This window comes from Fusarium subglutinans, assembly GCF_013396075.1.
Source record: "Fusarium subglutinans strain NRRL 66333 chromosome Unknown NRRL66333_c0000250, whole genome shotgun sequence".
NCBI classification, from domain to species: Eukaryota; Fungi; Ascomycota; class Sordariomycetes; order Hypocreales; family Nectriaceae; genus Fusarium; species Fusarium subglutinans.
The window spans coordinates 18,063-40,925 of NW_023502313.1; the positions used below are offsets into that span (position 1 = coordinate 18,063).

At 49.0% G+C, this 22,863-nt stretch overlaps 5 protein-coding genes across 5 annotated transcripts; 1 reads left to right on the top strand and 4 right to left on the bottom strand.

Moving 5' to 3' along the window:
- Positions 1-131: 131 nt before the first annotated feature.
- FSUBG_12113 (swr1-complex 5) lies at positions 132-1,086 on the top strand (the record flags this gene model as incomplete). The annotated part of the gene is made up of 2 exons (XM_036676870.1): positions 132-485; positions 532-1,086. The coding sequence occupies 2 exons, from the start codon at positions 132-134 to the stop codon at positions 1,084-1,086; spliced, it is 909 nt and encodes a 302-aa protein (XP_036532405.1).
- Positions 1,087-1,572: 486 nt separating this feature from the next.
- FSUBG_12114 (transcription factor) lies at positions 1,573-3,846 on the bottom strand (the record flags this gene model as incomplete). Its single annotated transcript, XM_036676871.1, has 5 exons — positions 1,573-1,855; positions 1,909-1,992; positions 2,045-3,550; positions 3,605-3,704; positions 3,750-3,846. The coding sequence occupies 5 exons, from the start codon at positions 3,844-3,846 to the stop codon at positions 1,573-1,575; spliced, it is 2,070 nt and encodes a 689-aa protein (XP_036532406.1).
- An 8,019-nt stretch (positions 3,847-11,865) lies between these two features.
- FSUBG_12115 (Coronin crn1) lies at positions 11,866-14,092 on the bottom strand (the record flags this gene model as incomplete). Its single annotated transcript, XM_036676872.1, has 8 exons — positions 11,866-12,693; positions 12,744-12,858; positions 12,909-12,945; positions 13,001-13,422; positions 13,474-13,620; positions 13,677-13,819; positions 13,912-14,000; positions 14,059-14,092. 8 exons carry the CDS (start codon positions 14,090-14,092, stop codon positions 11,866-11,868), a joined length of 1,815 nt encoding a protein of 604 aa, XP_036532407.1.
- A 761-nt stretch (positions 14,093-14,853) lies between these two features.
- FSUBG_12116 (uncharacterized protein) lies at positions 14,854-19,361 on the bottom strand (the record flags this gene model as incomplete). The annotated part of the gene is made up of 5 exons (XM_036676873.1): positions 14,854-15,312; positions 15,367-16,103; positions 16,145-19,079; positions 19,134-19,286; positions 19,347-19,361. The coding sequence occupies 5 exons, from the start codon at positions 19,359-19,361 to the stop codon at positions 14,854-14,856; spliced, it is 4,299 nt and encodes a 1,432-aa protein (XP_036532408.1).
- A 1,764-nt stretch (positions 19,362-21,125) lies between these two features.
- Positions 21,126-22,000, bottom strand: FSUBG_12117 (1-(5-phosphoribosyl)-5-imidazole-4-carboxamide isomerase; the record flags this gene model as incomplete). The annotated part of the gene is made up of 3 exons (XM_036676874.1): positions 21,126-21,415; positions 21,465-21,654; positions 21,701-22,000. The coding sequence occupies 3 exons, from the start codon at positions 21,998-22,000 to the stop codon at positions 21,126-21,128; spliced, it is 780 nt and encodes a 259-aa protein (XP_036532409.1).
- Positions 22,001-22,863: the final 863 nt, after the last annotated feature.

Sequence of the window (22,863 nt, forward strand, 5' to 3'; positions counted from 1 at the left end):
GGCAGCCTTGTTGTAGTGGGATGCGAGGCTGAAAATTATTTGGTATCTCAACAGCAGCCAAAATTTCCTTGCAACATCATAATCCTAACGCAGTGCTTACCATTGCTGACCTTGAAACAAATCTGCCCGCAATGGCTATCCTGGGCAAGCGCAAGGCTGAGCCTCAGCCTCTAATATCCCAAGAAGATGCTGCAGCCATTTTCAGACGACATTTCGAGGCGGAATTTGCACCCCTGCCAGAGGCAGAAGCCGCTAAATCGAAATTCAAGAAGACGAAACATGAGGGAAGCAGCAACGACATCGAGAGCGAGGAAGAGGAGGATAACGACAACAGTGATGGGGACGACGGCGAATGGGGTGGTCTCTCCGACGAAGGCTCTGTTACAGAGGAAGAACAGAATCTAACAATACAGGTCGTTGACCATTCGAGAAAGCAACCGCCGAAACCAGCGGCAATGTCAAAACGAGAGCTCAAAGCTTACATGGTATGGATTGCGTCGTATCGGTCACTGTAGGACATGGCACTAATAGGAAACTCCCCAGTCATCACGACCTCCAGAGCAAACAACACCCAAAACCGAGCAGTCTCTATCAGCAACTTCATCCTCCTCAAACACTCTCCCCGAAGACGCACCCTCCCTCCTAGCCCAAGATCTTGAACTCCGGCGACTCCTTGCAGAATCACATCTTCTCGCGCCGGCCATTTCAGCATCGGGTACCACTATTACACCTAAGGCTTTTGCTACAGGCCGCACTCGTCAAAAGGCTACGGACTTGCGCATCCAGGCTCTAGGATCCAAAGTGTCGATTCACAAGCAAGAAAAGATGCCCATGAACATGCGCAAGGGTATTATTGCTGCGGCAGGTGCGCGAGAAGCAAAGCGCCGGAGAGAAGCTAAGGAGAACGGAGTGATCCTCGAACGAGAGACTAGTAAGAAGAAGGGGCGTAGAGATAGGGGAAGGGATGTTGCTGTCGACCGACCGGGAGTTGGTAGACTCAAGGGGGCAGAACTGCGCTTGAGCGACAAAGATATCAAGAGCATAGAGGGTGGAAGAGATGCATTCGGTAGAAGAAGCCGACGTTAGCACGGTATTTGGAACCCACTTTCGTACGCCCAGCAAGACATCGTCGTCACTTCAATCGACAGCCTTTGGTATGACATTTTTATATATCAAGAAAACAGTTTCTTCTATTGATCTATCACATGTGACCGTTCCTAGTCAGCACAGTCTCTCTGGCATAATGCCTCGGGATACAGTCTTATTCAAGGAATAGGAACCATATATATACAGATGTTTCCTCAGTCCATCTCAACTGAACACGTTCGTAATGCTCTGGGCCGCTTGAGAATCTTCCCAGAAGCTGTGAGAGTATGAATCTATTGGGGCCTTATTTTAAGCACATGTAAGCGCTTCCAGGTAAAAAGAGAACTTAAAATATAAACAAAGGAAAGGTCAAGGACAGCGCGCGCATATAACCATTGCAAATTTCCACCAAATTTGAAGCCATAAATCCCTTAAAGTCATGATCTGGACGCAACTAAAATGACAAATTCGTACGCAGGTTTGCCGTTACATCATACCGCTGGCGTTAATAGCAGCCGGTTGGCTCATTGTCATGGGCATGCTGAGAGTCTCGAGACTATTATATGACTGCGTGGGCGCCATACTTGAAGGTGGGGTCGAGCCATGCGCAGCAGCATTCAGGGAGCCGGTCACATAGGCGCTATCAGAGTGTGGGGAAGCTTCTTCGAGTGAGCCAAGATGGTCATCACCAGAGAAATCCTCATCTTCCTCGCCTGACAGGTTCAAGGAACCATCTCCACCATCTTCACGGCCATGAGTACGCTTGTGTCTAGTATAGGGTATTAGTGAAAGCTCCGTTACATGGTTAGGTGTGCAACATACTGGGCCAGGTTATCAGATCTTGAGAATGCCTTACTGCAGTGGGGACAGATGTAAGGTCTTTCTTGTGTATGTGTTCGCACGTGTCTATAATCCTTCAGTTCAGTCTTTACACATTACTATGAGACAGAGAACTTACCGCTTAAGATGTTCCAAACGCTTGAAAAGGCGACCACAGGTGGGGATGGGGCAAGAGTGTGACTTCTGAGGATATGGACCGACTTCCATAACGGTCGCGGAGCGAGCACGTCTAACAGCGCCGTTGGGAGCAGCAACAGAGCGCCGCTGATCATTGACATCACCAGAAAATTCATCGCCAGCGAGATGGGAAAACTCTTGCTGGTGCATACCCATTGAATGGGCAGCAGGGCTTCCTTCCACATTCGACAGGGGGGTTCCGTGCCTTGACATGTTCTGGTGGTGTTGGGTGTTAACAGAAACTGCGGAGGTACTGTAGGAGAGACCAGGGGGCGAGTTGTCTGCCGATTCATCGCCTTCAGCTACGGGGCCAACTGAGGCAGAAATTGATCGGCGAAGCTCAGAAGGCCGGTGGGAGTGTGTGTGCGAGGCTGTCTGGGCAGTAGCAGCAGGGGTCGAAATTGCCGACATAGATGGAGGAATGGATGAACGCCGTCTTCTCTGCTTATATGTCGGTGAACCTTCGATCACAGAGTAGACGTTGTTTGTACCATAGGGACGAGAGAACTGAGGGCCCGCTAAGTTGGAAGGTGGTAGTTGAACCATGCCGTTAAGACCGTTCATGCTAGCCATATGGTCAGGAATGGCCGAGTACAAGCCTGTCTCCTCATTGGCGATATACGCGGGCTCAGCCGAGATACCCAATGCCTGTTGAGGCGGAGTGATGGGTTCAAAAGATATTCCTCGGTTGCTGTAATCCTCGTACTGAGAGGAGACGAATGAAGGGGCTGGCGAATACTCGAGACCATAAGCAGGCATGGAAGCATGGCGCTGGTGCCCTTGAGTGATTGGGACACCATTATGGTTGTACTGAACACGGGTGAAATCAGGTTCCCTCTTAACAGGGACGGCTTGGGCCATTGGGTGAGGCACCGCCATCGTGCCGTAAGGTACCATTGCGTCCATCCCCTCCGCCAAAGGGGGCATGGACTGGGGCATCATTGTTGGGGGGGGAGGCATCGAGTCCATCGCACGCATAACTGGAGAGGTGGACTGGCTCTGAGAGAAAGCAGACTGCTGGGCGCTGAAAGAGGAGGAGTTGGCTTGTTGCGCTTTAGTCAGTTGCTCATAGAGCGACTGAGATGAGTCGTATTGAAAAGACAGGGCCGGTTCGCTGACAGCAACGGTGGTGGCTTCCTGACCCATCTTCTCACGCTTGAGATCGCGTTCCAGCGCGTCAAGAAACAGACGGTCGTGTGGGACACTGTACCAGTAAAAGACCTTTTGCTTCTTTTGTGTTCGGATGCAGTTGTTCTTGTAGAGAAAGTCGAGGAAGGCGCTCTTTGGCTCCTCCAGAGAAGCGTCGGTTCCAGACTTGAGGTTTCGCAAGTCGGAGAAGATACCCTCCTCAAACTTCTTGGAGTTTTTGACAGGGCGGCCAAAAGCCTGGAATCGGAACGACAGGCATCTCACGATATCTGTACCAGAAATGTGGAAAAGATTGTTCCTGTGGTTAGGTTAATGACCAAACTCGTGATTAACATAGTCAGTCCTATCTTACCAGAGAATGCAAGAGACGTATTCGCCAGTGGGCAACAAGAATCGGCGAATGTACTGATCGGGCTGCCAGTCGACAGGGGCTGAGATGAGGAAGTACTTCACTAACAAAGTGTCAGAAGAGGCAATTTTCTCACAGGCAAACTTACAGTTGTCAACTTGCTGCAGGGCAACTTGGGCATCATGAGGCAGAGCTTGCTGAGCCTCAGTACTTAGCATGAAAGTTTCGGGCTTCTGAGGCGCCATTGTGGAGTGTTGCGGATACATCTTGCTGGGTTCTGAGAGTATTGTCTATAGTGACGTGACCGTGGTAGGTCAGTCGAGTCGATGGCGCTCAACGGCCGGGAGTCGTTGCAAAGCGAACCGAAAAGTCTGGCAGATGGCAATCGAAACTTGTGGCAAGCAAAGGATGAAGGTGCAAACAACAGGTTTAGCCAGATTCAATAAGAAAGAAATGGTCGAGGCGCAGCCTGGATCCGAGTATAAATAATGATGGGAATGATGCTTGTTGACCAAAATTCGAGACCAGCCCGGAATGATGGAATCGCTGCGCAATGCGATTCAATACTCAGCTACCGCGTCAAGCGAATGTGACTGAGAGGCGTCTGGAGTGCAACCGTCAAGGCGTAGGCGATGGTGGGGGATCGAAGTCGGAGTTTCGCGCGAAACAAGAAATCGAACCAGATTAAAGCTATAAGCAAGCAACAACAGGGAAGCAAGAATCGAAAAGATATCAACAGAGCCGTAGAGCAATGTTCATCAAGAGCGAGCAGTGGCTTCGTGAAGGAAAACGAAGGACAGCTGAAAGCGTAGCAGCGCGTTGAGGATGAACTTGAGACGTCGGGGGAGAAGGCGGCTTCTATTGAGTTGGAAAGAGAAACGAGTTTGAGGGCAACTCCGGAATGGGTCCGCGGAGTGTGGAGCGAGGGGAGAGGGGAGGAGGGAGGAGTGCAAAATGAAGGGAAAACAAAACAACAAGAGGAAAAGATTTCGGAAGGGGAATCTGAGCGGGCGAGCGAGGATATACGGGGGTTTAATGAGATGTTGTGTGGGAATGTCGCGCCGATGGGTCTAGGTAGCAAGTAAGGCAAAGGAAGAACAAGGCAAGTAAGTGAATGAGTTAAGAGATGGAGACCCATGGAAAGGAGGACAGAGTAACCCAAGGGCAAGTACCTGGGCCTGGCATGGCAGGTGAGGTGCGCGCGGACAGATGGGGTGGGTTCCAATTAGGTTGGGATTGGACTTCTAGAGCACGCGCTAACCTGAAAAAGTGAACGACGGCGTTGCGAGGGCGGGAGAGCAGCCACATACCACGCACGGTGCTTTTGGGGAGGAGCCAGGTGGGATGGAGGGTGGAGGGCTTGCTCGTCAGCAACGGGAGCAGCGGAGTCAATGTCAGAGCATGATTCAGCGTGCCAATCAGAGAAAACAGGTGGAGGCTCATCGCTCTGCTGTACTGGAGCTGGCACAGTGTGGCTTCCTCTCTGCTTCCATTCCTAGGGACCTATGCACTGCAACAAATAACCCTAACTACGGTAGGTACCTATAGGTAGGTAGATTAGTAGATGGCAACGATAACGGGCAATGGATGGATTCAGGTCACCTTTGATGGAACCTGCAATAGCTCTCTATTCCATGTCATTAATTCTCTCCTGCTTCTTGCCTTCTTCCACTTATACATACGCCTCCCTGTCACTTAGCAATCACCCAAACACTTTTTTGTCTTTAGTTTATTCTAGATTAGAAACCCCTGAAGACCAAAAACTGGATCACCCACTCTAGATATTCTGGCAGTCCGGCTAGGAACCCGGGTTAACAGATTCGCAGGGAAATATAAGCCATTCTAACCATACGGTAATGTATTGTACTGTACAGTTTCATGTCAGATAGTATCACAACAGAAGCCCGATGATGTTTATACTGGTACCTTTAACATGGTGCCTCTACTTAGAGTACGGAGTACTCCAGTTCCCATAACAGAGTCAGGCTTGGAGCATTGGTACTAGTTTGTGCACGCCCTCATTCTTTAATATTACCGGTATGGAGCTGGCTGGAAGGCGCCGTGGAGCTGATTCCAAGTGTCTTTCGAAAGGCTCCAACTTACGACAGGCACAAACGGCAATAATACTACGTATAATGTAGGTGAAAAAACAATAAAATAGGAAGATTCCCTGGCAGCTTGCAAAGAAAAGACGGGGACGTCAACAACGCCAACAAATTCTTTCACTATTGGCTCCCTTGATTACCAGGTGTACATACATAATATCGTCAGGTTGATTCCACGCCCCTGCTTCAAAACAAACCCACGCTCCCTTCCGCGTCGGACGAGACTGACGGAATAGGGTTGAGGCCGAAAAGATCGACAAGGGTCGCGGAAACAAATCCAGAGTTGTATTCAGCTAAGCAACGTGGGTAACGGCCATCATTCTTGTCTTTGATTGCTGTCTTGCAACCATTATAATTCACAGAGACAATGACTGGGGGCATGTACACAACAAAGCCCCAAGGGCCCAAAGGCTGAAACGTAAAACACTGTCGGTTCATAACTTCATGGCCTGGCCGCATCGTGCCGCTTGTCTCAGCCTAATAATTGGATCTCAAAGTCCTCCCTGAAGTCTAGCTTGAAGCTTTGTGAGCTAATCTCGAAATTGCGACACACGCATCGCCCGGTCATGGATGCTAGTGGGATTCAATCAGTAACTTCTCACGAGTAGGCAAGGTGTGCTTCCACTTCAGATTCCCTTCGGTGGTCGGACAGTAGTTCTTGTGTTGAATCTTCAGTGTATTTGACGATTTGCAGGAAGAATAGGGAGTGGGTTTTCCAGAGGGGCATAACTAAGGTACTGAGGCACCCACTACCTAACCACCAGGTATTCTTACTATTACCTAGGTACGTACCTACCTAGTAAGAACGCCTGAACCATGGGATGCTTTAGCGCTGTCGGCGAACCATGCTTGGTTTTCGTTTACCATCAGCTCTGAAGCCAAAGTTTCCCACGGATGCTAACCACAGAATGTGGCTTTGTCCAAGCGAGTGCCGCAATCTCATCGTATTTTCCAGAGTCAATCTCGGAGATCACCATCATACCATGCATAGTCATAGTGTTCCTGCTAAAACAAATGGGGCCAATTCATGTTCAATACCTCGGCCGATACTCCTCGCAAAACAGTAATTCCTGACATTACCTAGCACCACATTATTAATATGCAGGAACAGTCCGGTTACAACGTGGGTGGCCGGCCGGTAATTATAAGCTACGATCATAATGGAAGCAATAGTTGATGGCCTAAGGCCATCCCTTGGATGTCAAGAAAAGGGGCTGATAATGTCGAGGTTGGAAGCTATCTACATGTTTGATTACAACCGAGCACACAACACGAGTAATCTATAAGGAGAATGAAGCGAGATGGGCACATTCTCCCTTGAGACTACCCCAACCGAACACAGTCGCAGATTGCTCATCATGTCACTTTCGAGCCTTCGAAGGACTGCCAACTGGTACATATTCTCAGGTTCGTACAGTACATAGATCGCTCGTGGTATATGCACGACATAGGATTCATTATTTATGCTTGTTGAACAATAAAAATTTGTTCATTTATGTAGAGAAACTGTGCTGTATTAACTACAGAGCAGAGGCAGTGGTCGTACCTTAATTAATAATGTCTTAAAATGTTCATCAAATCCATGTGTAGGTAGGTACATAGTATTCTTTGCCATGTGTTTCCTCCCTAATAAGTTAGTAGGTACTCCATACCTTTAGCCATTACGGATATCCGTACACAATAACTACATCACACAAAACCATCAAATGTAGTTCGAGAACTGGACATGATGAATATGTACCAATCATTGATAAGAACTTTATATCGCGGACATCGATACTGGCAGAGCTTAATTACAGAGATCAACCCCCAAGCTGCAATGTAAGGCTATACTTAGACTATCACTTCGTAGAGAAAACATCATGGCGGGGAGATGCTCCCAAGGGTAAGGCCCAGGACGAGCGTTCGATAAACAATGCCCAGCTATTGACGAATCCTTAAGCTGGATTCCACTCAGCAACGTCTGCGCCATCTTCTTTTGATTCCATCCTCCGCTTTTGATCAGAAATGCCGATGTGTTCCGCTGGCCAGTTGTAAGTCCTAATGGAAGACAAGGATATCCTTTCGGCTTACAGGATCAATTGTCTACACATCCCTGCCAGGGCTGTGTTAAGACAACGTCTTCATCGAGGTGAAACGTACCCACTGGACTGCATCAGAGACCACAACCTCGCCTAGATGCTTGTGCACCAGTGATGCAGGACATCTGAAACAATCACACCCCTTCAATGTATCCTGGATTGTGATCAAGAGGGTAGCTGGGCTAGCTGGGTCGTTGGGTTACTCTGTTTTACGATTTTATCAAACATGATCGAATCATCTTCACACTTTGCACCTATTACCCGTTTATACATTCGACCTATGAATTATTATTTTTACCTTGATTAGATACGGGCGTGTTGTTTTATGGAACCAATGCTCATTCCCATTCCTATTTTCTGTGGGTTGACAGTTTGGTTGAGTGGTTGAGAACTCTACACTGGATACCTTATTCAAAGTGTGAAGTAGCAGGGAGCCTGTTGATTGGGTTGTTTGGCTACTAAAACTTCATGTTTGGATCAGTATTATTAGCTACTACCAACTCCGATCATCACAGCTTCATAGTGACACTATACAAGTGAGCGTAGTATTGCGTGGCTTTTCCGTGTCGTTAATTAGAATACTGTACAATATGCGTGCCATCATGATCTCTCATATTCGCAGCCAAGCAACTAAAAGATCGGTCTGGATACAAGTGAGACTTTCTTTCATTATCTCGAGTTTTTACTGGACCCGGGGTCTACTCAGCATTGACAAGTCATAATGAGATATCTAAACGGGAACCATTTATGTCTGGCTTGCAGTCAGTAGCCTTCACTTCATCAAATCCTCGGAATCACCATCGATAAGCCAACACGATCGAGTACATACATACCAGTGGCTGGAAAGTGTGGTTGCATTGACTGCCATGGTCAACATTACCCCTGAGTAATCTTAAAATTACAACCAGATGCGCGACTTCGTGTGAGCCTGTGACCTCTGATTCGCGCTATCGCGGGCCACTACAAGTCTTTGAATGTCATGGCCTCATCTGTTGCTGCAAACTGTGCCTAATTTGTCACTTTATTCCAAGTAACACGAGTCACTTCCTGGAATCCTGGTGGCCCAGTGACTTGTCTGTCCACATACCAAAAGATGCATCAACCACAACTTGGGGTTAAAAATAATCTCTCATTTCCTGACCGCAAGCCAACAATCAAGCGTCTATCCTACCAATCCTACATCAAATCCACGACAAAAGCGCAGCGGCTTGCATTCACTGGGCCTCATTCCGTTTGACCTGCTCAGTCTTTGGCACTTGATAGCCAAGGACTTCGCCGAACGGGCCGCCACACATCTTTTAACGCTGGTGTTTCAAAAGCTGGTGTGTGCCCAAGTTTAAGTTGAGCGTCTGAAAGTGACCAATCATAAATTCAATAATATTCCCTGTCGGCGTCACCCAAGATTTCTCTAGTCAAGTCCCGCAAGGTCCAGTTTGAGGTGCGTCTCGGCTGCCCCATTGGCTGTATCAAGTATCCGCCCCAGCTTCATCTTTATGCTTCATCTTCGTTCCAGCCTCTAGTGTTTTTGTTACAAGCCAGAAATAGCATCAATACCATGTTCATCAAACCTGCTGGCAGGGAATGGCCGCTGATCGGGCTGTTTCCCGGCGGTGGACCAATTCTTGCGGGTTTTTTTTTTTCCTCTCACGGGATGTCAAGGATTAAGCTGATGGTTATCTTCCAGTCATCATTGTCACCTCCTCGTCAACTCAGCGCTAACGTGAAGTTTCTCGGTCGAAGCCTGAAGGGTCAGAATGGTGTTGATCATGAATCTTCAGTGCTAACACAAACCCACGGGACTTATAATGTGTCATTTTGAAAAATTGGCCTGTGGATGACCAAGATTACTCTCATAAACTACTCTGTACACTCGTTTGTACCGGTATAATCGACCCGCCTTTCAGTTGATATATCACTGCCGCAAACGGAATGTTCTATTCAGCTGAGAACTAAATTTGGTTGACTAGGCTTCTTCCCTGCTACCTCGAAGACAAAACTCTGTATGAGCACTGGCGGATCTGGCTTGCATTATCTCGACCGTAGAACAGACTAATGACCTGAAACAGCCCAAGCCCCGAGCAGCGATCATATTCACGATATGCTGTCCTGATGTCAGCTTCGTTAGGATGTGTATGTACCAGTAGGTCCGTGTTTAACTATTCGCCGTAACCGAGATCTGTGTGTTCATCAAACTCGCCGGTCCTCTGGTTCATCGACAACAGTACTTTTGTGACCCAAAATCTCCATTAACATCATGTTGCCGAGATCGTGAAACAGACCCTGTTCTCTGCTTCAAATACTTGAAACACGAAACGTCCAGCCACCAGCTTTTCCAGAAGATTTTGAAGCAGGCTCTTTGCGTTGTCGGTCATCAGACCTGTCCCTTCACACTTCGTACTCCTGTTTCCGGGCATCAGGGGTCCATGTCCGCTTGTTCCTGCATACGACCTCTCCGTACAGCCAGGTGCGATGTCCTCCATTGAGTCATGTTACCCATGGGTTATGAACTGAGGTAGTGGCTGAGTGGGCATTCTTCTGCTCTCCCTTGCTGAAGCGAGCCAGGTCTGCGAGGTTTCACCACACTTGGCACGCTATTCTCGTGAACCTAGCTTAACTAACTTCCCCATATGGATATAGGTATCTATGAATGCAACGTCATTCAAACAAACGGGGTATGTCAAACCCTTTTACGCCATTTGATTGTTTGATCGGCAGCTTCTCTGTCCCTGTTCTCGGTCATGGTCTAGATCCGAACGTTGGTCTCGAAGCGAGGTGGCTCTCACGACAGCGGAGACAATGATCAATGCTATGGCAGAACACTTCGCTCGGGTTCTCTATTATGGGGTGTCGTATCGCCACTCTGTTGTTGTTCAGCACGGAATTGGCCCGGCCACTCTGCCAAGAAGGTAGTGCTTGCTGCTATGTAGCTACATAGTAGTGGTTTCTCGAAAGCTCTTCTCATCGTCAGGGCAGATCCGAGTCTGGACCATGAGCCCCATCAGGGCTCCTTGTTGTGAAACAATACCACTATCAGAGCTTTCCTCACTGGGAGGCCCAACTGTGATGGCGTAATGTGACGACAAACCCACAGCTCTGCTTCCTCCTGCGTGTTGCTCTCCAGCGGTCGATACACGGAAGGTCGTCAGACTAATCGGTCTGTCACTCGTCGACCTTGCCCAGGCTTGCCAGGACCGAAGGATCGCCACTATCTCTGGTTGAAAGGAATTCTCAGCCCCTCAATTTATATATATTGGTTGATCTAGCAGCCACAGTGTACGTGTGCTGAAGACTTGCTCGCCGATGTGCTTGTTTCGGACAACCTCAGCTATCTTGGGCTTCCTCCGAAGCGACCAGTCGAAACACCACATATGTGTTCTAAGGCGCGTAGATGTAGGCAAGCCAAATAGTCACGATATAAATAGTAGTCTCCCTTATTTGATCTATTGTTTTGTTTTTGAAACGCTCCATTGTTGTCACTCGAAAATGGTCCGGTACGCGAATGGTCGACCTGCAGCCGTGTTAAAAAGTAAGCGCATATTGAAACGCGGCCGTAAGACAACCCAAGGGCGGTATATGAGAAAACAGACATTGTTTGTGGTGGTATTTGGTTGATTTTCGTGAGATAGTGTAGGGTAGGTTCAAGCGCACCAGTCCATTCGCATCCTCAGTTTAGAAATGAACCGTCTTTGGTTGTTATGCTGTTCGTCAGCCGAGTTGCGCAGATTCCTTTGGTCAAGGGAAGTCGTGTAGCGGTTGTAGGGGCCACCCTAACAATGTATCTTCGGTTGGTATCCTGGAGTGGTGAAGTGACCAAGATGAACCAGGCACTAGATATGCGAAAACAGCAATATCCCAAGGTTAAAGAATAAGTATACTAGAAAACTCCTGCATCATATCGCTGAAAAATATCGACGAATGATCTCGGTTCGTAGAGTATCAACGGGCCATAAAGGAACAAATCTTTAGAAACCCTATCTAACTATATATACAGATTCGCTACAGCTACAATCCATTCCCATGGTTTTCAAGGTCTGTGACGAGGTCACTATTCAGATCCCAAAAGGGTTCGAAGAGCTCTTCAAGATCTTGCCTCCTCTAACTCGAGCTCAAGCTGGCGGATGCGTTCGCTTTGATCCTGGGAGCCAGAGCTAACCTTACGCTTGAGAGCCTCGACTTCAGCGGTGAGCAGGGTGATCTGTTGGCTCTGGGAGTTGATAAGCTTTGTCTGGCCTTCGATTAGTTGCTTGATTTCTGCAAGGGAAGAGTCGCTACCGCTGGGGGCGGAGGAGATAGCTCGGGGCGCTGGAGAAGTGGGTGGCGGAGCCGCGGACGCGGCGGCAGCAGGAGTCCTGACTGGAGAAGAAGGTTTTGCGACGATGGAAGGGGAAGGAGCGGAGGCAGTCTGCGGTTGAACGGGAGGAGTAAACTTTGCAGGGACAGCTTGACGCTGAGCAGGCCGCGAAACCTCCTCGAAGCTAGAGGCGTCATCCTCCTCCTCCTCCTCCTCCTCCTGCTTGTCCTGGTATCTGGAAGCCATAGCAGAGATTGATCCTTTCTGTTCACTCATAGTGGGAGGAGGAGATCGCAGTGCCGGCGCTGGCTTGGTTTCTTCTATCTTTGGTGCAGGCTTCTCAGTAACAGGAGACGGGGCCGCAGGAGCCTTGTAATCAGAGGTGATCTCCTTGGGCGCAGTGCCGTCATAGATGCTCTCAAGGTCAATCTTGTTGGGAATAGCAGTCTTGCCATCGAACCATTCCTGAGCAGTCGCAGCGGGCTTGGTACCAGTGGCAGGAGGGAAAATATCAGCCTGGAAGGTCTCAGCGCGTCGTGGTACTGTGAACGAGATAGGCTCAATATAAGCGTCGTTGACTGTTTTGTAAGCCCTCATGACTTCATTCTCGTGGGTCTAGAACTGTCAGTGAACGTGACACTAGATTCGATGCAAGAAAACCGTACATTGATGCCTCGTCGAGGCATAAAGGCAATGCCGCGTTGAGGGTCGCCCGATTTGTACTCGCTAAGGAATTCGAACTTGTCGTTCTCGTATTCAAAGTATCGAATGTTGCCATCGCTGAACAGCGTCAGTAGCGTCGCGAAACATGCAAATATATGAGAACATACCCCTTGCCACCAAGGTACAGGCAGTTTGAACCATCATCTATAACGTATTTTTTAGCACTAGCGCAGCCCGAACATTGGAGGATAGATCTTACCCCAGAAAGGCATGCAGACACCAGAGATGGAATCCAGCATGGTGAAGCCGCCAATGGGCTCCGTCCTGCCAGGCTCCCAGAGAGCTATTTGTCGTTCACTCATACGCGAGAAACCAGTCGTCGCGAAGCGGTTGTGCTCTCCCAGCCAGACAGCGCGACTGTTCTTGGCACCACCATGGCCAGGCGCTTCGTGAACGGGTTTCTCCTGTCGGACATCCCACACCCGAATCTTCTTATCCCGCGAGGTGGTAACTAGCATGCTGCCACTGGCATTCCATGACAGACTCTGGACGATATCATTGTGCTTGAGAGCAAGAGGCGACTGACCAGTTCTAATGTCCCAGAGTTTGACCGTGAAGTCGCCAGATGCAGAGGCGAGAATGTTTTCGGCCGCAGGATTGAAAAGGACCTGTCCGACCTTTCTGATCGGGGATTAGTGGCTTGACTGACAAGCGACAACATAGGAGACCAACCTGGGGTGGCCAGCAAGCTTGCTCACAGGTGCGACATCTGTAATTTCCTCGGCGTCGGTATGTAGCGTAAAGCCTTCAGGAACCTCCCAAATAAAAACCTTGCCATCATCAGATGCAGAGGCGATTATGTTGTCGTGAAAAGGATTCCTTGAATTATCGTAAGCGCCGACGCAGCTCATGGGCCCAACAATAGGAATGCATACCAGTCAGTGTCGAGTACCGCAGCAGTATGGCCACGAAACAGTGGAATCTGGTCGGGAAGTTTTCCACGCTCGTTCAGAGGAATAACAGCGAATGCGCCGCCACCGGAGGCATCCCAATTGACTGAGAGATACTCGGGGTTGACCTACACGAAACCAACCACCCCCTAAATCAGCGCGCTGAACTCTCTCGTTGAAAGACTGATTGCACCACGTGCAGCGATTCAGTACGACGCACCTTGACCAAGTTTGTGTCCCAAGCATTACGACTAATATGAAGGTTGTCGTAGCAAAATTCCTTTCTCGTGGACTTTCCAAAGACGTGTCCTGGTGAGCAACGTCAGCATAACGAATCTCGGCGCGGTAGGTTTGCGCCAGCACGTACGATACTTGGACGCCCGCACAAAACGGCCAGCCATGGTGGTTTATAGTTGATTAAGGGTAAAATAAAATGGAATGACAGTGTATGCAATGACAAGACGTCGTTATATCGAGGATTGATTGAGTCGCTAAAGGGTCAACTTGGCAACGACGCCGTGGTTGTAACTGGGAAGGTGAGATGTACCAATACGAGGTGAGGTTCTGTAAGGTACGGTAGCTAAGGTGTGAGCCACTATAAATTGCGCTGCGCCTCATAAGCTCCCTGCTGGGCTAGGATATCCAGGTGGGTCGTGCCACCCAGCATTGCATTGCTCCTAGGTATGAACGTGGATACGTGTTGTTCATGGACTGTCACGTGCAATCAACATACCGCCTGAAAAGTTCTGGCTGAGCACTTGTTTTTACACTCATCAGTGATATTTTAGACGATTCGATATAATGCCCTGCTATAAGCTGAAATTCCTTGGCGCGCAAGCGCCTATTACCCCAAGAAACAAGTGAAACAACGATAAGCCATGTCCTCGCCGACGCCTTATAAGTGCATAAACGGCCAATGCTCCCAATTTCCTCAGCCAAGGATACAACAACAACCCCAACTCCAATCGTATTACAACATCAAGGTAGTACCCCATCAACCGTCAACCATATAAACCAATACCAGAAGAATGGAGAACAGAGACATCTATCATGAATATCCTGCTGGCCCTGAACGCCTGGTCCAGGTAGTAGTGTTACGGCGTCCAGCACCCTGTCTCATTTTCGTCTCCGTCATAAGAGCTTGCTTGAGTGAAATCGTGTCTTAGAGGAACATACTCTTAGGGCGTGAGTTCACTCGGCGACCTGATGCTCGGCGACGTAATTGCTCTTCTCGTCGAAGAACCAACTGACACCACTTAGCCTTAGCTCGCTGATTTGAAGAGTCATCATCTGGATTGTCACGTCCGACAACGTCAGTGAGGACCTTCATCCAGCCTTCCTTGTCTGCAGCTGTGTCTGCGTAGAAGTCAATGAGTTCACCGTTGTTGAATCGGATACGGAATCCTTCCTCGACAAACATGTAGCCTTCTTCATCTTCCGCAAAAGCAGATCGACGTCGTCGGCCCCCTCTACCAGTCGTCTCCTTTTCTGTCAACGCTCGACGATCGTCAATTAACCGTTTGGCGTTGGCCAGGTTGATGGTAGCTCGAGGTTGACGAGTTGCCTCATGATAAGCAGTGAGCTTGGTACCCACAAGCTTAAAATACCTGCGTCGCCAGTACTGGATCAATGTTAGTTTTGAAGAGAGAATAAGAGCAGGTGAATATGAACTTACAGGGCAATCACCACCTTGTTGACTAAGGTGACCCTCCCAGTTGCGGGACATCCTCTCTTCTGCTGCCTTGAGCTCCCGGATGCATGAGTTCATACTCTTGGGCATATCATCGTCTGTAGCATTCTTAGGGCGAGGAACAAAGAGGAGCTGAAGCTCCAACTTGCCCACCTTGTAGGGTGCACGTCGGACAACGGCCGTGTTGCCACGCTTGCTCTTGACACTGGACGCAAATCCAGCCTCTTCTGTGGCCCATTCATTGAAGCAAGCAACTTCAGCCATATAAGGCCGACCAAAGCACCGACTCTCATGTTCCCGAAGACAAACATAGGCGCGACCAAAGCTACCGTCCTCCGCAGCCAGAGGAGATAGAAGCTCGTAAGCTGTGGGAGGTCCAGTGCGCTGCTTGGCTTGGGCGTCCTTTTGTTGCTGTACAGCACGTTCCTCTTCTTCCCGCTGGCGGAGCTCCAGTTCTTTGCGTTTCTTGGGTGATGCGAATACCCTGCTGAAGGTCGAGGTTTTGTGCTTATGTGTCTTGACTGTAGGTGGCGGCGGCTTAGCACGCTCAACAGGTTTCTCCAGTTTGACATTGAGGGTCAGTTGAAACTCGAGGTCATTGGGTACGACGAGCTCAAACTCCTGACCAATTGGAGCATTGCGAGCTAGCTCAAGCCATGCTGTAGTCACACAATGTACACCGTTATCGAGGGTGAGACTGAACCAAGTTCGCTCATCTGCTTCTGTTAGACGTATCCTTGGCCATTTCATTACTGAAACTCACTTCTTGGAAGAGGTAGGTCAAGATCTTTAACACCCATAACCTTGACGAATAGGCGGCCTCTCTCTCCACTTTCTGGCGTTGCCATTTCAAGTGTCAGGTCCTCGTCGACAGGAGAATGACTAACGGCTGTTGCATTACTTTCTTGACCGGGCATAGGTGGCACAGGTCCAGTGCTGCCGCCAACACGCTTCCGCACACTTCTCTGGCGAGGCTTACCGTTCCATGGCTCAACAATGCATGACATGGGCCTATCCTCCTTCACAGGAGAGTTTCCAACGGATCTGGCAACTCGAAAGTCTTCGGTATCCTTGTCACTGGCAGTAACAACTTTCGTATTTTGTCGCATGAGATAACCGCGCTGACGACGAGATGTTACGTTAGCACTGAGTCCTTCAGCAATTTGTTGTTGGGCATTTGCTGCAGACACTTGTCTACTGGGGCTGTTGTGGGCTGGGGGTTGAATAAAGAGATCGTTGTAAGCCACCTTTTGGGCCTCGATGACTCGCTCAAAGTCTTGGTCGAGGCTGAGACCTAAGTCAAGATCCAATGTCAAGCTGCGGTTCTTGAAACTAGGATGACGGTTAATGAATTCGTCACCAGTGAGCAAGAGTCCGTTATTGTCTTTCGAGAGGCGCTTGCTATGCTTGTCGGGAATCGGAGGGACATCGGGAACCTCCATGCTCACTTGTCGGCGAGCCTCTCGCATAGCACTAATGTCCGAGGGAGTGTTTGACAAACGAGTCTTAAGCTTTGAACCTGGCGCCTTGATGGTGGCAGATCGCTCGGGAATAGCGGCTTGCTCAGGCTCTTCCGCACGGACAGGAGCTGGGTGGTGAATAACCGAGTCTGGTGTGCTGGGGCAGTCATCATCATATTCGTCCTCAGGATCACCCCATCCAGTGCCATCATACTCAGGCTTAGAGAGATGCTCAGGAGTGAATGGGCGCTGAAGGTAAGCATGGGCATCAGCCATTTTTGGAGCCTCAATCTCCTTGGCTTCTTTCACAGGCTCTTCAATCACTTTGGGCTCCTCAGGCTCGGGGAGCATGTAAGACTCAAAATCTCTAGAGAAGGAGGCATCTTTGTCGCCTGAAGAAAACTCTGGCAACGATGAGACGCTCTCGTTTTGGGTCTGAGTCGGTCTAGGTGTCATGACCTCCTCTCGGAGATCATCAAGCTCTAGGTTTTCCTCTCTTGCCTCCTCCTGGACTTCTTCAGGTTTGGCTTGTGTCGGTGTGGGTTCCTGTGACGAATAGTGGCTTTCACTATCACTGTCAGCTGGCAGCTCCAGCTTGGACTCCTCTTCATCGAAATCGACGTCCGAGTCCTCGTAAAACTCGATCTCGCTCTCAGGCATTCTTCTGATGATGACACTACCTTCCTCTTCCTCTTCTTCCTCCTCATCGGACACACCGTGCAAAGAATCCTCGGTAGACGGAATAGGCACATCAGGGTCTGCAGGAACCTGCCTTTCGGGGCTTCTACTTGGACTTCTTGAGGTGGGAGGGGAAGAGAAGATGCAATCCTTTTCTTGATCGGATGTCTGGTTGTTACCGTTGACCTTTCGCATGATGGAGTCCCGGGAAATACGCGGAGGTAATTGATAATCATCAAGAGCCGACATGTCACCAACGACGTCATCATGTTCTTGAAGAGCATCGTTGAGGCTTGTTGCTGACTCGGGCTCAGAGATTGGGCTGCTCAATCGTTCGCGGCCATTAGCTCTACGAAGGCGGCGCTCACGCTGCTGCTCCGCCGCGGTCTTGCCATCGCCATCGTCCGACAACATCATGAGTCTCAATCGCTCCTCAAGCGACATCTTGGCATTGCCAATGCTATGGATGTCCGACTTGCTTGTGGCAGAGGCTTGAGGAGGAGATGGAAGATTTCTGTTAGACCCAAGCATTCTTTCTGCGGTTGCTGACAGACTTGGCGATGCAGGTGAAGAGGGCGCAGAATTGTTGCGGGAATGGCTCATAAAACCAGGAAGAGGTGGCAGAGGCCGATGCTCCCCGTTTGAAGTCGTAGAGTCACTTCGAATATGTAAAGGACGACCAGCCGTGGCAGCAGAAGGTGTACCCTCGGGCATGGGACTGTCACTGTACTCACGAGGCCCATTGCGGTTCACCATGGGACTGTCGCCTCTCCAGTCATCAGGCCCAACAACAGGAGTTTTGTCTGTGTCTTCCAGGGAAGCGTCAAAGCTATCGCCCTCAAGATCAACGTGGCCAGGATCATACAGGACGTCATCCTCGTCCTCATCATACTCGATTGACTCATAGCTTCCCTCACGAGAGTTGGTGCCGATAGACGACAGATCGGGAGTTGCCATCTCATATTCGTTGATCTGAGGGGGTGCGGCATCAAAAGTCACACTTTTTGCGTGGCGACGTCCCATCGGATGATCATCATCCTCTTCGGGTGAGCCAAATGACCAAGTGTTCGTCTCCATATCAAAGCTGTTCTTGAACCTTGAGTGTGAAAGGGAGGACTTCGTAGGCGATACTTGATCTCGGCTGGGCGTCAGAGGACGATTCGGTGAGCCGGCTGTCTGGGTAGACGACTTTGGGCTGACGGCAGGAATAGTCATCGCGCTGTCACTTCGAGAATGGCCAAAGATTGGGCGCTCAATAGTCGAAGAGCGGAAGGATCCAGTCGACCCAAAGGCGTTCCCTTGGACCTTAGCGAGGGGTCTTTCGATCTGAGGGATTCGAGTGGGATCATATTCCTGCTTCTGTTCGAGTGCAAGGATGTTGCTGTTCCTCACCCGAGACGCTTTCTGAAGACGCTCAATTGAAGAGCGGCGGTTTGGTGATGGTGACCCAGATCCGTATAGGTTTTCAGAGTTGCGGTTTTGCCAAAACAAACGAGGAGATGTCACTGATTCCACAGGTGAAGGTTGGAATGGTGACGAGTCGGGATTTCCGGGGGATTTCTGCATGCTATCAATACAGAAGACCAAACATTAGTTGGCGGTCAGCCGACGTACCTTGGGAGAACCAGTGGATTGTCTATGCCAGCTGGGAGAGTTTCTTCTCATTTCTGTCGGCGAGAGCTCCGACAGCGGGCGAGGGATTCCACTCGCCATGGCGGATGGACCTTTGGTTGGTGTAGTTGTCTTGTTGATTCGCAAGGGATGCACCTGAGATCTAGTCAGAGACATTTTGCCCGAGAATCAGGGCGAGTGGCGCGGTCTACATACCGATTCAGTAGCCATGCTACAATCGTGATAAGTAAATCGGTCGCAAGTCGAAGTAAGCGACTATCAACGCATTGGCATGCGAGTCCACTATACACAAGGAAATGAAGCAGAGGAATGTTGCGACTCGGTGTGAAGCACAGCACCAAATGTGAATGAATGCAAGTAAGAAATGCGACCAATGTCTGCTGGTAGAAGAAAGAAATACGCCTTTAACGGGCAACCAGACGACAGCTCTATCAAAGGCTAGACGACTCAACTCGACACAACTTGCACGAACTGATGTTATGTTATGAAAGTCGGAGGTTAGAAGAGCGTCTTTGGCGAGTTGATGTGTTTAAGGGAAGCACATAAAGCAGCCCAAGGAATGCGCCTGATTGGACGATGGGAAAACAAACATTGTAGGCGTTGCCTGGGAGACGGTGGTCAGAACCGAGCTAAAGTCGGACGTTGGAGACACTAGCCATCTTGCTACAATGCAGCAGGGTGCTAGAAACTTACCCCGCCCCTGTTATAGCGGCTCCATCCCCTCCAAGGACGATCCAGAGCTTCCCTCCACTACATGGTAAGCCAGCCCAGCATCCCTTGCAGCGTTGCAAACAGGAGCACAGCTCATAGTCGCCATGGCAGCAGCGCAGCCAGCCGCACTTCAAAAGCAAATAATTGGTTGCTTAGCCCAGCATCATCCTTGACAACCTCTGCAACCCAATGTTTACGTGATGCTTGTTGTTTTCCCCAACTGAGCTTCCTCTTCATGACGTTTTATTTTCTCCGATTTCGTTTCACCCCTGGAGACGTGGGAAAACTCAATGGGATCTGCTGCATCAAACTGCGAGTTCCTGCGAGTTTTCTGCAAGTTTGTGTAGCAAACAGGGGACGGACTCCCCTAGTGGTGATCTCGCATCCGGATTTCCTTTTTACGCTCCTATACTACCACCTCCTTACAAACCCTCAAGATACTTGATCCATCCCCACCCCATCGAGCATCCACCAGTCTAAAGACGATGCCTCTGCCATGTCTTGCGTTACGATCTTCCCGAGCACCACTTAGAGGCTATTCTGGCACTAGACCCAGCATTACATAGCTCATCAGAAAATATATCCACATCTCGTTCTCTGTGCGCATATTTGTTTCTTACTACTCCGTAAACGTTGTTGTTTACCATAGAGTCTCACATGGTATTTCCTATCTCATCCGCACTGACCCTTCGCTTAACCACGGGCCAGGTCTGGATCTTTGTTTTTGCTATTTGATCATCCATGGATGTACTTAGTATTCCGAATCAACAATGATGATGGACCTGCATTACTTCGATCGATTCAATACGACGTAAGCAGCCTTGGTTCCTGGCTGGCAGCAGCTTCTTGTCCAAAGCCTACTAGGTTCTAGATTTCCAGTCGCCCACTTCGAAGTGGGCATGGGAGGTATGAAAATAGTTGATCACTAACTTTGATTGATATATTGTTTATTTATGCTAGAACCGTAGCCAGAACTACCGAACATTACCCTTCATCAGCCAGATTAATACCAGGTAAGTATCCATTGGTAGGTAAACCCCGACTACCTTTTCAATTGCCATCACGGGCTTACCTACCTAGTATGCAGGCATCTTACACATCGTTGAATTATTGTCTATATATGGATATTACAGGGTAAGGTGGTCGACTGCTATGGATGCTAGCACTGGTCCAAGGGTTATAGATCAGTACCATAGAGCTGCATGCAGCCTCGCCGATACTATTGCGGCTTAGAATTAGTTCATAAGTCAATAAATTCTCCTTCTAAATGTTTTGTTTCTTATTCCAAGCAACACAATCATCGAACTTGACACCTGAGCCTCCGAAACAGTCCAATGCACTTCCGATTGTGAGGTCCACCTTACCATTGCTGAGCCTCTTCACGTTGTCCAAGTCCTCAAGATGTCTACCACCTCCAGCATAAGTCACTGGAATCGTACACCATTCAGAAAGGCGCTGCACAAGATTCTCATCAACTCCCCTTTGTAGACCCTCGTTATCTGCAGCATGGATCAAGAACTCCGAGCAGTAAGGCTCCAAAGACTTGATGGATTCTGTGGCTGGTGAGCGATTGACTTTGAGCATACCTTCTGGGGGACTTACCTTGGTTGACTTCCATATCTGTGATGGTTTGCCATTTGTTCATTGCAACGAACCAGGAATCCTCTCCTCGGCGTCGGCAACTCAGGTCAATAACAAGTTTGCTTTTATCACCGCCAAGAGCTTGCAACACTGCATCAAGCCTCACTTGACTGAAGCGGCCCTCAGGAAAAAGGTACGATGTAATGATGACCTATTGGATATTAGATCGCTCCTACGTGGTGCCTCATTCACTATACCTTCTCTGCTCCCGCATTCAGCCATTCCGTTGCATTCTTGTCATTGATGCCACCTCCAACCTGAAGACCACCGGGCCAGGCTTCAAGCGCCTCTTTAGCAGGCCCCTCATTTCCTGGCCCTAACATAATGACATGTGCACCAGTGAGATCATTGTCGCGGTATAATTGGGCAAAGTGAGCCGGAGGATGTTGCGAGACATAGTTGGTCTGAAGAGCTGACGATGTGCTATCAAGAGTACCGCCGACAATCTGCTTGACCTGACCTGCATGAAGGTCAATGCAGGGCCGGAATTTGGTCATGATAAAGACGACTTTGGGTGATTAATTCAGGTTAAAGAACAAACTACCATATGTAGTCTTCGTCCCACTCACCACTGGGTAGAAAATTGAGGAAAGGCGGGGCAGTTCTGAAGAATTGGATAAGGGTAGGTGTTTGGTTTAGAATTCAAATTTAGAAGGTTGGCAGGTGTCCTTGGATGTCTAAAGCTCTTCTATAGAGAAGGGCGAAGAAGGTCGTCAGATGCATCTAATGAATTATAATTCTGAATTAGCACCCAGTGTTTCTATCCAATGTCATGTCATATTTTCAGCTTTCGTGGCTTGGAGCCAAGTCGTACAGTCCCCTGCAACTAAGGTACCTCTAAGGTAGGTACCTCACCTTATTATTATGTCCAATGACTAACACCACTCTTCTTATAAGAGGGACCATATTCTCTCCTTCATCCATCATTCATTCATTCTTTATCCTCAGCCCAAGCTTTATCAAGCTTCAGTAGAATGTATGACCACACATACCGGCCGAATCCTAGATTTGCTTCATACCTGCCTCCATCTAACATAAAAGTAGCCTGCTCATTAACAAGTCATCTCTCCCTTGTGACTTAATTGCTTGCCTGTTGTACTTCGTTAAGAACTACAATGTATAGGTACCAAGTACCTGGGTTAGTAGGCAGGTATCTTACCCCTTGGCTTAGCATTATATATTCAAGAAAGACTTTGCATTCTAAGATCCGGGTCGAGTGGTGTAGTGGTTTATCACGTCTGCCTCACAACGTATGGTTCATACTTGGACGCAGAAGGTCCCGAGTTCAATCCTCGGTTCGACCTTGCTTTTAATATTTTTTTAGTACTTTTTACGTATTTCATTTTGCCAAATATATTTA